The sequence below is a fragment of the Glycine soja genome, chromosome 2 (genome assembly GCF_004193775.1).
Source record: "Glycine soja cultivar W05 chromosome 2, ASM419377v2, whole genome shotgun sequence".
Classification (NCBI taxonomy): Eukaryota; Viridiplantae; Streptophyta; class Magnoliopsida; order Fabales; family Fabaceae; genus Glycine; species Glycine soja.
Window position 1 is genome coordinate 2699747 of NC_041003.1, and position 14205 is coordinate 2713951.

Below are 14205 nucleotides of genomic sequence, written 5' to 3' on the forward strand. Positions count from 1 at the left end.
ATTGTTCTCAAAATAATTTTAACTCGTCGCCCTTTAAGGGTCTTATCATTAACTCGTCGCCCTTAAAGGGACTTAACATCAACTCGTCGCCCTAAAAGGGACTTAGCATCAACTCGTCGCCCTTGAAGGGACTTATGATCGTGTGATTGTACAATTCATAGTTCACAACTCAATGCACACAATACTTCAATGCACATGTATATCTCAATCATATACATACTCAATTTATCACATACACTTAATCCCAATCACAATGGTATAATCTCAATTTAACATGTTATCACACCTCATGAATCATATACATTTTATCTATGAACTATGCAATACACACATTTACTCAATTGTTTTCAAAATCATTTTAACTCGTTGAGTTCCCACAATGGATCCCATCACAATACTCGTCGCCCTTAAAGGGTCTTACAATTGTGTGATTGCACAGTTCATAGTTCACAACTCAATACACATATCTCATCTCAATACACATGTATTTCATCATCCGTCACATGTTCAATTTATTACATACTCACAGTTTGAATCATCATTTCATAACCTCAACATAACAATTTATACAAAAGATTTTATCACAACATGGGATGTAAAAACTCTGAAATAGTTTCTCACAATTGTATCAAAATCATGGGTCAAACACAAAGACATCAAGAGCACTCAAGTTTATCAATCAATTCTCATCAGGACATCAATTGGTACATAGAACACAATAATATTGTATTTATAATCATAAAGAAAAATTATAATTCAATAAACATCCCAAAATAAATCCAAATTTAGTTCTCTAAGGATCTCTACAGATGTTCTCACTAACCCCCAATTGTGAATAACTCATCCCTTACCTCTGAGCGGACTCACGTGTCTTCAGCCAGCGATAGTAACATCTCTAGAGGTTCCCTGAGATTCCTTCAGTTATTCCTCCGACTGCTTCGATAGAATTCTCAAACGTCAAAGAGACGGAGAAGAGATTGAGACCTCCACTTGTACTGTCTTCATGCGATTCCTTTTTCTCCCTCCACGAATATTATCTCAAAAATCCAAACGGTGGAAGTGTGTGCAATTGAATTTCGAACAAAATATCCAAATTTCATGAAACTCCAACGATTAACTAAATCGGGATCGTAGTTTTACCGAGACAGTTTTGGGTTTATGCCGAAAATTAAAATGCTACAATGTGAAGGGTTTTCCTCTAAGCTCAGATATAATTTTGAAATTCCCAACGGTGAGAATGTTCGAAATTGGGTTGCAAATGTGGTACTCAAATTTCACGATGATCCAACGGTGAACGAGTCCGAGATCATCATTTTTCTGAGACAGGTTTGGTGAGATTTGTTTAAAATGTAAATGTTTGTATTTCAAGTTAAACATCATGACTAAACACATTAATTGAAACTAAACACAGCCTAATGTGTTCATTTCATCAGAATGTGGAAGACAATCAAGACTATTGTGATGCTTCCAACGATTTCTACTGTGATGTTTGGAAAGGTTTTTGTAGCATCCCATATAGAAAGCATGTTATGATGTTAACCGTGAAACGTAGGGAGATTATTAACTGAACTTATGGTGCATTTTCCTCAATCATTGAGAAATGGAAGGCGAGCCAACGTAAGGCAAGTCCAACAATTTAGGGTATGTTCGTTTTAACGTTCCCACCCTCAAACGCCAATTCAACTCAAGACTCATAGATTGACCTCATCATACATCAAAGCAAGTGTTGACTGGAAAACAAACACACATTTAGTTATTTGAAGCCTGGAAAACATGTTCTCTTTTATAACCTTAGCAGTTAGCAGGTTTGGCAGCTTTCTAGTAACGGAGCCTTGAAACCCACATCAAGATTGAAATGCATGAAGCAAGCATCACTTAAAAGAAAAAGAATACTTGAGTCTGGATGACATCATTGACAAGTGTCTTGTCATAGGAAATCAGGGGTGAAACTATTTGATGATAAGTATGTAATGAAGTTGGATCATGTCTCTGAACCGAAGGGAGCATTTACAGCCATGCTTAGCAGTTAGAGAATAAAAAAACAAATCACCTTTTGAGAATATTATAATTGTAAATCTTGAAAGCATTGAAGATGGAAGAGAAAATACTCTATTTTCATCAACAAGCACACAAACCAGTCCTGGTGAAGTTAACAGTTTAATTTACACAAACACAAGACCTCAACTTTTTTATGCTGAAATGGAGAGAGCAGATAATTCAAATCCGCTTAATACATTGATAAAATGACCTGTAAAGAGGTCAATAAACAAAGGGGAAAAAAATAAAGTTTGTTGTGTTGTAAATAGCAATTTAAGCTCACCTCTACAACATTGTAGTGAGTTTGAGAAAAGTTCTATTCGTTACACAGTGCATAAATGATAAAACCATACATCAATACACATCATTTTATTTCAGACCTAGGAACTACACTATAAGCGCTTGGCAGAAGGAAGCCTTATTGTTGGAAACAAATTTCAATATGCAGTTTTAATACATTGGTAAGAAAGCACAACTAGATGTAAGAAAGCTGGTGAGAAGAAACCACGTCAATTGAAGCGATTTTTTTTTTTTTCAAAAGATGGAAGAAATTTAATTCTAGATGTATATAAAAGATATTTTGAATTCTTAATTGAAAGTTGAAAGTTGAAAAATACAGAGTGATCCTTAAGTTTTGATTACTTGAGCAATTTAAACTATTTTTGGATGTTATGTTAGAATTCAGGAGGTGATAAAAAAAAAAATCTGACTTATAAGGAAGGAAATAGAGGAGCAATGCTAAAATTTATTTGACAGTGTTTGAATGCTTAAAATCCTAAAATTTGGTGAAAATAACAAATTAAACTCTTTAAATTTTTAAAATTATTCTCTTCCTATTGTTGGCAAGATATTAAAAGTCAAGAGAGTTATTTCTAGACATACATAAGAAGCAAAAAATATATAGAAAGGAAGGAATAACATCCACAATATACCAGCACACCAATCATAATATTCACTGCCTCCATGAAATCACTTCAACACAGGGAACGTGAGCTATTTTTGGCCAGTCCTCTCCCATTTCTTTCTCACATCGTTTCTCTAACTCGGGATGGCAACCCCAAATCATTAATTCTTTCAGACTGCTAAGGAGACTTAGGCTTGGTGGAAGACATGTCAACTTGTCACAGTTCCAAATATGCAATTGGCGAAGCAAGGGAAGGTTTCCAATGCAATCAGGCAAGAATTCTAGGTTTGGAAGAGACTCTAATCTTAACTTCTTCAGGTTAGTAATATGTTGTAAAGCCTCATGCAAACCTTCCACCTCTTTGCAACTGACAATCCACAAATCCTGGAGACATGTTAGGCCTTGAAAACCAACTGGCACATTCAGTAATTTAGGACATTGAGTAATATGAAATGTGAAAAGGCGTGGGAATATGTTTTCCCCATCCTCCCTTGATAACCTTGTTAGGTTTGGCAGCTTCCTGAGAAACAAACTTTCCAGAGCCATGAAAACTACTCTACTCCTCATATATGTATTTTACATTAATCAAGTTATCTATCCTTAGCTCCTTCAAAGAAGGCAGTTTCCCCAATGTCGGAAGTTGGAAACAGCTTTTGCAATCCTCTAGACTTAAATAAGTTAAATATTTGAGAGAAGGAAAAGACATCCATTCTGGAAAATTGACACCTTTATATCCTTCCACCCTCAAACTCTGAAGTTGTTGGGTATCAGGTTGCAGCATTTCAATTTTGCGAGGGCCATATCTCTCTACACAAATATTATTTTGCAAATTCCTACAATGGGAATCACAAAAAATGAATTCCAAAGGTGGTGTATAAAATTCATGATGGTCCAACAGTTCTATCATAATTTTACTGGAACATGTTTGTATGCAAAAAAAAAAAGAGAATTTTGAGAAAAAAAGAAGGAAGAACTAATTTGGGAAGAAGAAAGAACTAGATACATAGGTTTTATGGAAATTAAATAGAAGAGCTATTTATATGTTTGAATACTCTAGCCATTCATTTATCATATTTTTTATTATTATTATTTTAAAAAGAAATCTAATTTATTTTTTTATTAAATAAATAACCAATTAAAAGACTCATCTATTTTTTAAAATATCATTTTACTCTATTTATTTTTTAATACTATAAAATCTTTATTTTAATTGACAAGAACTTTTTTCTCTCATTTATTTAATTTTTAAAAACTCTATTATTTTTTTGTCCACATGACTAATCATTACGTATCTCATTCTAAAATATTTACTTAATTTAATTAATTATAAAAACTTAAAATACATACTTAATAAATATCAATATATATTTATTTATGAAAACTGAGGTGTTACATCAGAAACAGATTCATTTTTAGATGCCTTGTTCATTTTCTTGTTTAGTGATGCTGGCTGTAGAAAGTTTTTCTTTACCAATGGCTGCAGGAGAGCTTGAAATCAGAGGGACTATCCAAGGATAAGTAAGTAATGAAGTTGGATCATCAAGGTGATTGAAGATATTCGAGTCTGGTCCGTGAGCCAACCATTATGAGAGCATTTCAGCCATACTTAGCAGTTACAGAGTAAAAAGATCAAATCACCTATTGAGAATATGAAAATTGTAAATGTTGAAAGCATTGAAGATAGAAGTGAGATATAATTCTCATTACCAAGCAGAACCAGCAGTCTTGGTGAAGTTGAGAGTTTAAATTATGCAAACACAATACCTCAACATTTTAATGCTGAAAAGGGGATTGCAAATAATACAATCTACTTTTTAATACATTGATACAAAGACTGGAAGAGGTCAAATAAACAAAGGAGCAAACAATACAAATATCTGAACATTGTACAGATGCATGTTTTTAAAAGCTTAGACTATACTTCATTACTTCATTGTGAACTTAACTGAAAGGAAGATGCACTGAAATCTTCAAACACGGCCAGTGGGAAGCATCAAATTTGGATCTTAAAGTTGCAAGAGCTCTGATCACAAAGAAAAATATAATTTTCAGTTTCAGAATAAACCATATTGTATAGTACAACAGAAGATGAAAATCTGAAATCTGCATAGAATGAAATATTTCCCATATCTTTCTCTCTGACTAAGACGTTGGACATTTCAAACACCACTAATATGATGTCATCGATTAGCTAGTGAGTAGAAACCACGTCAATTAAAGTGATTTAAACTATTCTAGGAGATGTATATGAATTCTTAATTGAAACATACATGGTGATTATTAAATATTTGATTACTTGAGCAATTTAAACTATTCTTGGACATTAGGAGAAATCCAATATTATATATATTATATATATGAAACATAGGACAAATCCTAAAATTCATTTGACTTTGTTTGGATAAAATCATAAAATTTTGTGAACACAACAAATTTTATTCTTTGAATTTTTAAAAATCTATAGGCTCGGCTTGATATAGATGTTGATATGATTTGTAAAAAATATTAAAAGCCATGCATGTCCTACGCTAGTTGTAGATATATATAAGAATGGGATCCAGAACATACCAGTCACACCAATCATAATATTCACTGCCTCATAGGAATCACTCTAATAATGGGGATGTGAGCTATGAGTGGCCAGTCCTCTCCCCTGTATATGTAGATCATTAATAGATGGAAGGCTAGGGAAACCTGACAACTTAGGACATTCGGTAATTTCAAGTTTGGAAAGGTGCGGGAACATGCTTTCTCCATCGTCCCTTGATAACCTTGTTAGGTTTGGCAACTTCTCCAGTGACAGATTTCCTAGAGCCATGAAAACTACTCCACCATCATAAGACTCCTCGAATAGGTGTTTCACACGAATCATGTTATATACATGCATAGTCTTAAGAAAAAGTAGTTTCCCCAACTCTGGTAGTTGTGAACAGACTTTGCGATCCTCTAGCTCTAAATATTTGAGAGAAGGACTAGAAGACATCCATTGTGGGAAATGAACACCATTATATCCTACAATGCTCAAACGCTGAAGTTGTTGGGCATCAAGTTGAAGCACTTCAAGAATCTCCTGAACACTTTCTTGTAATTCACACTCTTCATGGCAACCACAAGTTGTTCAGTTGCTTACTTGACATGCTGGCTTTGCTAGCATCCATTACACTTTTCACTTTCTCAAGATGTTTGATGTGAAGATCTCCTTTAAGCTTCAGTAGTTTCAATTCTGCCATGCATAACCCTTCTTCCTTGCCAACAAAAAACATCGTTAAACTTAGGGAAGTCAACTTCCCTATTTGAGGAGGCAAACTTGATAGTGAGTTGCAGCCATGCATTCAAAGATAACTTTTGTAGAGATTATAACTTTATCAAATTGTTAGGAAACTTTTGGAGACGATGACAATAATTTAATTTCAATATATGGAAATTTCACAATTCACACATCGATTTTCGAAGAGTTACGAAACTGCCTCAGGAAATATTCAAGTACCTTAGATGTTTTAAATGACCAATTGAAGATGGAAATTCTTCTCTTGGTTCAAAGTGAAACAATTGCAAAGAATAACATTTCATTACATGAGGAGAAAGTTTGGCAGTGTTATACCTATATGGCGGCAATATATAGGCTCTTAAAGATTTGACTTGATGCAACTGGATTGAATCTGATTTACTCCTCCAACTATGATCAGAGATATGGTGGATTCTTTCAGACAAAGTAGTCACATCATTGTCATTTGTAATGCAACAAACCTCTTCAGCAACAACTTGTGATTTCGCCAAATTCATCTGTTTCAATATCCTGAAAAAATTATCTCCCGCGTAATTCATTCCATACACCATGACCAACATCTTCAGCATCTAATATTTCATTAGATGAAATAAACCCATTAGCCATCCAAAATTCAATTAACTCTTGCTTCCTTATTATTTCATCTTTGGGAAAAATTGCACAATAAGACATTGTCTGACTTTTAATGGTAAAAGCAAGTAACTTAATGTAAGGGCAGGCATTAAGGAATTCTAATCCTTTGGTAAGCACCACAACGTGCTTTCAGAAATATATTGCCACTTTGTTTTGTCTTTATTGAAATGTAAAAGAGCTCCTAGTACTTTTGCTGCTAGAGGCACTCCTCCACACTTTTTTACTATCTCCTTCCCTATACGCTCAAGCCCTACCTCTTGTACCTCATTTGATACAAAGGCTTGGTGTTTAAACAATTCCCAACAAATATTGTGAGATAGCATTGATAATTCATGAGGAGGCATTGTTCCCATAACTATTGCAACCTTTGAACTACGAGTAGTGACCAAAATGGAAGCACCCTTTCCCCCACAAGCCAATATAGGTTTCAACCACTGCCAAGTATCTTACCGCTCAGACAACACATCATCCAAAACAAGTAGATATCCTTTTCTTTGAAGTAGATCTTGAAGTTTTCTTTGTAGTAGGCCTATATCCAAATTCTCACAGACACACCCAGATGCTGCTTCAATGATATCTTTTGTCACTCTCATCAAATCGAAATTTTCTGAAACATATGCCCAAATTCTTGACTCAAAGTGGTTGACTACCATCCCATGATTGAAGATGAGTTGGGCAAGTGTTGTTTTTCCAAGTTCGCCTTGACTTACAATTGGATAGCCTAATAAATCCTCAGAATGAGAAGCATCACCAACCAACCAAAAAGTTTACAATTATATTTGTATCGTGTTTTCTTCCATAGACTTGTGGTCCATCGGCAAGTGAAGTTGTTTCGCGCCACTCATTGACTTCATTTCTCTCTGGAACCGTCTCAATCAAATGAAGATTAGTTCTTTCTTCAACAATTTTTTAAAAACTGTCACTTATCCTCTTCATTCTCTTAGAAATTTTGATAAGAAAACAAACATACTTGGATGCAAAGAGGGTAAGAAAGAGCTTTGCAACTTGACTAGTAGATCAGACTTGACTTCTTGGTGCTTCAACCGCAATACTTGATTGACCCAATAGTCCAAGATGTCATCCAGCTCGTAAACTGAATCTTTTACTTCTAGCAGCCAATCCCTTATAGCCTTGTTTGACTTTGAGAATAAGGCTTGATTGCAGTGAACAAGCTGTCAAACATTTCCATGTCTCCATCGAAACCCAGTAAGAGTCCATCATCCCTTTGATCTCTAATCATTGTAATGCAAGACTTCAAATTTTCATGCGCAATTTCAAGAACAGCCCCTACCATCTTTCCAGATCTAGCTCAAAAAATGAAAATGGAAGAGAGGTTGCATGCTTCAGAAATGATCAAGTCAACAACAGCGCACCAACATATTAAAATTTTGCTGACGGAACTCTCATGGAATTTCGCTAGACGCGTTGCAAGTCTCTAGTAAATAAATTAAAAACCTATTTATAATATATAAAAATTAAGCTTACGGTGATATCACCATGTGAAGTCATTAAGACCAGTGATTTAAAGATTTTGTGTCATTTTATTAATTTAAAATAACATTAATTAATAGTTGTTAATATATTTTAATGAAATAAACAACTTCTCATATTAATAATAATTTAAATTATTTATAATATTATCATGAAAAAATTATTAAATAAAATAAATATAAAAGTTTACACTAATTTAATATTACTATTTATGTATAAATTTATTTATTAACATAATCATTTAATTATAAATTAAATATCAACTCATTTATTACGAAGTTGCTGTAAATTTGTTAAGAACGTATATTCTTTAAATATATAAAATTATTATATTAATATTTTATATATCAAAACATAAAACAATAAGTAAATATGTAGAAAACAAGAAAGCTGTAATTCTTGACTTTTTTTTTCTGAATTTCAGTAATTCTTGATAATTATATATAAGTTGTTATTAATTTAGTAAAATAATATTGTGCTTTTATATATCTATTCAGGTGCTTCATGAACTTTTCCTTGTAATATTCACTGCGCTTAAATATCTTTTTAATTAATCTCTCAAATTTCAGTCAAGTATATTTTCAGTTCTAGATTAAAAATTAATTTGTTGTCTCCCCATTTTGGAAATATATAGTTTCTTTCAGCTTTTCTTCGTAATTGGCATGTATTACATTTTTTTTCTAATCAACAAATACTAATTGTTAATATATTAATTTGTGATAATTGAGAACCGGAACACACTACTTATTCCTTCCTTCCTCCTACTTTTACCACCAAGTTAACCTTAATTATATGATCTCCTGACTCCTATCCTTAATCTTGATCTCTCGGGATATGCTTGATGATAAACCCCTCCGAGAGCTGAGACAAGTTTCTGAAATCTTGCACTAAGAAATGAAGAGGATGATTAATACTGCAATAACCAGTAACAAGTTGCACCACCTCCTGAGAGTCAGTTTGGACAATAATATTATTCATTATCAGAAATTAATACACGGACAGGACCATCAACATTAATTTTATACCACCCTAAGCTTGGTTGGTTTCCACGATGAATCATAATTAGCATTTAGCCATTTAGCAACCTCCATTGGGAGAGAAGCCATCGAGCACACTCTATCAACCTTCTCACACACGTCCCCAGGCAACATACTCCTGAAATAACACTTACTGACAGTTTTTTTAAATATAATGTGCTCGAAATACCATTGTTGTTTTTAATAACAAAAAACAATTATCAAATGGAATGGAACCTAAGTTTTGTATACTTATTTCTTTTAAAACGAACATTTTAGCTAACTACAAAAATTAAAATCTCACATGCATATTAATATATTATTATTAGTCAGGAAAATTAATTACTAAAAGAATATATAAGAATAGGTAAGTCATAAGTGATCAACCTAATAGTTGAAACATACAAGTATAAGGTCATAAATTAAAGCAAAAGATGAAATTAGAGAGGAATTAGAAACACATTTTTTGTATTGATAAGAGTCATATTGCGGTGAAACTGTTGATATTGTAAAATAATGTAAGCTAAATGCTTGGTATTGTAGCATAATAGTCTAGGTTTTCTAGAATTATATATGACCGGATATAAATGGAGAAGAAGCCTGAGATTAATAATTAGGGAGAAGTCTTTTTTAATTTAGTCCCGATACTTTCAATCAAACGTGGTTAAGATTATTATACTTTCATATCAAACTTATTCAAGATAAAAGTTGGTTGTTTAATTAAATAAACAAATCTACTCACCAAAAATCAAAATTTAATAATTTCAGTTTAATTAAATAAATAAAAAATTAACAAACCAATTTGGTTAGATATTTACTAAGTCAAACTTGACTATTTTACTCCTTTACATTTAAACTCATAAATGAAACTGTATATTAAACCTCTCAATTCCCATCCATGAATGCATTGAGATGCTAATAAAGAATGTTTTGATATTCATAAAAATAATAATCTACTATCATCAATTTTTCTACAAGACTCTTATGCTACAATTTGATTGTACACTGAATCAAAAACTAGCATCCATGGCCAACTAGAAAGTCCCATTGCATCTAATATGACCTTTTAGTTTTTAGACCCTACGTGCTGGGAGATGATTTAGACTTTGGCGATCTCACCTCATTAGCAATTTACTAATTATCTTTTGAAGCAAGAGTAGCTTTTAATCCGTACTTGGAGAAAACGTCACTTAAAACAGCCTTTTCCCTGATCTTTAACCTGCACCAGAATCAAATATACATGAGAAAAGAACACAAAGCATGCAAGTCATGCTAAAGCTATATAAAATGAACAGGAAAATCACCTTCTTGAGGATCCAGGAACACCTAAAACTTTTTTGTCTCTATCTTTGGAAGTTGGTTTTTTCTTACGGGCATTCTCCTGTTTAACCTTGGCAGATGACTTCTGCTCAGCTGCATGGTTTCTGTCAACCTGCTCTGAGGGAAGTGAACAAATTTCAGGATCGATCCTCATTTCCACACTATCATCATGATCCACCCCCAAAGTGGAGACAGACTCTTGATTGTCCTCATCATCTTCCTGTTCTTCTCCATTCATCTGATAGTCCAGGTCATCCAAATCATCTGAAGAGTTGGCCTCATCCCAGGAACTAAGGGCAGAACCATCCAAGTTAGAATCCTCATTTGAAACTTCTTCAAAGCGGGCCACAAGTTGCGGAGCAGCATTAAGGTTTTTGCTTAATTTCAGAGAAGAAGATGAAGACTGTACATTTAGAAGCTCACATTTTATCTGCTTCTGAATTTTACCAAAAGTAATAGCTTGTCCAGTGTATAACTCAACAAACCTGAGAGAGAGAACAATGGAATTAGTAAGATACTAGCACGGCAAAAACAACTTAAACAGTGTGTACTGACAGCAAACTCTTTCAATAACCAAAGCACAATAATCAAATTGCACAGATCCCATACATGCACTCATTTCACTTTAGCCTAGTAAAATAACATGAAGAAGCTTGAATCAATTATCCAAGCAAAGAAACTATCATGTACTTGTTTCACATATTTTCATGATCCAATCAAAGGAAACACTTTTAAGGAGTGCTAAAGAGTCCTCTGTGTCTGTATATAAGTATTACCTTTGCCTTTAAAAAAAAAAAGAGTCCTCTGTGTCAAAAGACTCGAACCTCAAAATTCATTTAAAAAAAAATCTCCAATCCTGATAATTGCTTATTACAATAATGTCATGCACTGCATGTATCAGTTAGGGACCAGGGACAGAAGGTATTAAAGATGTATACCAAAAGGAAGCAGCAAAGTGGGTTGATTAGTTAAGTGGGTATACTTTGGAGACTTTGATGGAATATTTGAAGAAGCTTGTGGCAAAACTTATGTCACAGATTGTAACTAGCTGATCATTCAGTTGTAGAACAGATTTTGTCCGTTGGCAGAGTTATTACTCGAAAATAATAATTCATTCTTGATCTCCCTCTCTTGTATTTTCAATTCTTGTTTATTTCTAGTTAATTCTAAATTCTGAACCTATCAGTATCAGACTACACTTAATCTTCCCTTGTTTTTCATTATTATTTTTCTTGGAGTTGTAGATTGGAAGCAGACGATTGAGGTTAGAACACACCTAATTGCATCTTCTTCACACTCGAAATCAACGTATGCAAAACCCTTGCAGATTGGGTCCCTCGTCTTCTTGTTTCCAGTAACAGCTGGGACTATATTAGTTATGCCAGGAATCCCTTGCAAGGCTGATTTCAGATCTTTATGGATGTTCTTTTTCTTTGGTAGGTTCACCAAGCACACTCGACCTCCAATTGGAACAAGTTCTGAATCTGCAAAGTTGCATGGCAATAGATAAGAGTCAGATTTCATATTCAACTCTATAGTCTTGGACATTGGTTGCATATTCAAAAGCAAGACAGACAACAACAAAAAGAACATATGATATTGGACCCTAGCATTTATTTTCACAAGTCTTTAAATTCTTTTCAACCACCGTAAAACAAACTGGAAAATGAACTCCTCAATGAAGGGAACATATTGTCTAAAGTGGGAACAAAAAACTAGAGAGTCAACTATCATGATCTTACCGCTTATTTTTTAAAACCTCAAGTTTTTAATAGAAATATATTACTATATTGACAATATTTATTGAAGATCTAGGATCCCATTAGTTACGGCAGAGAATCCATTCCCCTCAATGAATAAATAATTTAGGGGGAAGCGGCTAATCAAAATTAGCTTTAAATGCATAAAGAGAAGTACTAACAACAAACTCAATGTTTTCAACTCACTGTAATATTAGGTGAATTCCGGGAATGGATCCTAGCTATTCATTAAAAAAATTTAATATAACAAGTTTTATTAAAAAATGGAAGCTTTAAAAATTAATGGTGCAATTGAAAGCACCGCAGGAAGTCATGTTTTTTTCCACTGCAGATGATCCAATTCCACCTAAGTCTCACTAAATAAAGAGCAAGCTCAGTGGGACCTACACCAAAATCAGTGTTAAAAAGAGTTTGTTGGTAGCATTCCTCCATGCATATACTTACTAATGAAGCCAATAGCAAGGGATAAAGGCTTACGTTGTTATGGACAGAGTTCCTTAAGTACTTCAATGTTTTTCTCCAATCAAAATTTGAGTTTCACCTCGATAATCTACCTTATAGAGGTTTGCATTAAAAGTCAGCATAAGTTTATCAAGATGAAACTTCAATTCTAATTGGAGAACAGCCCCGAAAACCCCTAAGCAATTACATGACTCTTGTTGTCTAATGTAGTCACTCAACAAAACTATAGCAGTTATATTTGCATATGCTGATATGCACTAACGAAAAGAGAACTCCATTACCCAATTCACCCTTGACAAGAAAAACACTTCACACCTACACCGGAAAGAAACACAACATATGACGCTTTGAATAGAACCCCATCGTCAATTGCAGAATAATTTCACCGAACAAGTCAACTCTGAAGTCAGAACTAAATGTGTAAATGTCCCCTGATGTGTAAACCGGAGACAATTTGTGTAAACGGTGCCACAATCATGTAATTTTCATACTTTTGACACGTTCAGGGATTAAACAAGAATTTTCTTTCAAGGATTAAATTGACACCGGCTTACACATTCAGGGACCAATGTCATTTATCCAATCTAATTTCAACAAGGCTCCTTGAAGGGCCCAACCCAAAAAAAAAAGGATTTTTGGTTGATAACCTTTCTTCTTTTGAACACTTTCGTTTGAAGCATGCTTCACAGGATTGCTCTTAAGCTTCGTCAAGTTTTCAGCCTGCGCTATTCTACTCTGGCGCATTTCCTCGAGCAGCTTATCCTCAACCGAAGTGTCGTACACTTTCCCTTCTCCAAAACCCCTCGGCTTCTTCTCGAACCATTTGTTCATGTCATCCAACGGAAGCATCCCTTCTTCTTCATCATCATCATCATCAAATTCTTCTTCTTCTTCATCATCATCGTAAGCATCATAAAAATCACCGTCGTCGAAACCGCCGTCCATTACGGCGAGCTCAGCGCCGCCGCGCCGTTGTTGCTTCTTCGCGGCGGCCGCGACAAACACTCCGCCGGAAATATTTACGTTGTGTTGGTGGAATTGTGGGAAGACGAGCCGCCAAACCAAAGAGGAATGAGAATGAAGGGCACGTGCGAGTGCTGGAGAGGGGCACGTGCGTGCGCGAGAGAGAACTGGCGCCGAATTGTACGGTGCCGGAAATGGAGTTGAACGGAGCATTCTTCTGTTGTTGCTGCTTCGCCTCTGCGTTACGTTACCCACACCACAGTCACTCAAAAAATTTATAACTATTTAATAATCTTACATTATTATATAAAAATGTTGAAACACCTTAACAAC

General features: G+C 34.3%; 1 protein-coding gene and 1 pseudogene across 1 annotated transcript; both read right to left on the reverse strand.

Annotated features, from left to right (window-relative positions):
* Nucleotides 1–4582: 4582 nt before the first annotated feature.
* LOC114379816 lies at nt 4583–8279 on the reverse strand (annotated as a pseudogene).
* A 1964-nt stretch (nt 8280–10243) lies between these two features.
* Nucleotides 10244–14123, reverse strand: LOC114379820. The gene is made up of 4 exons (XM_028338575.1): nt 13557–14123; nt 11964–12171; nt 10672–11172; nt 10244–10586 (listed from the first exon to the last, which is right to left on the reverse strand). Exons 1-4 carry the CDS (start codon nt 14083–14085, stop codon nt 10502–10504), a joined length of 1323 nt encoding a protein of 440 aa, XP_028194376.1. The 5' UTR covers nt 14086–14123; the 3' UTR covers nt 10244–10501.
* Nucleotides 14124–14205: the final 82 nt, after the last annotated feature.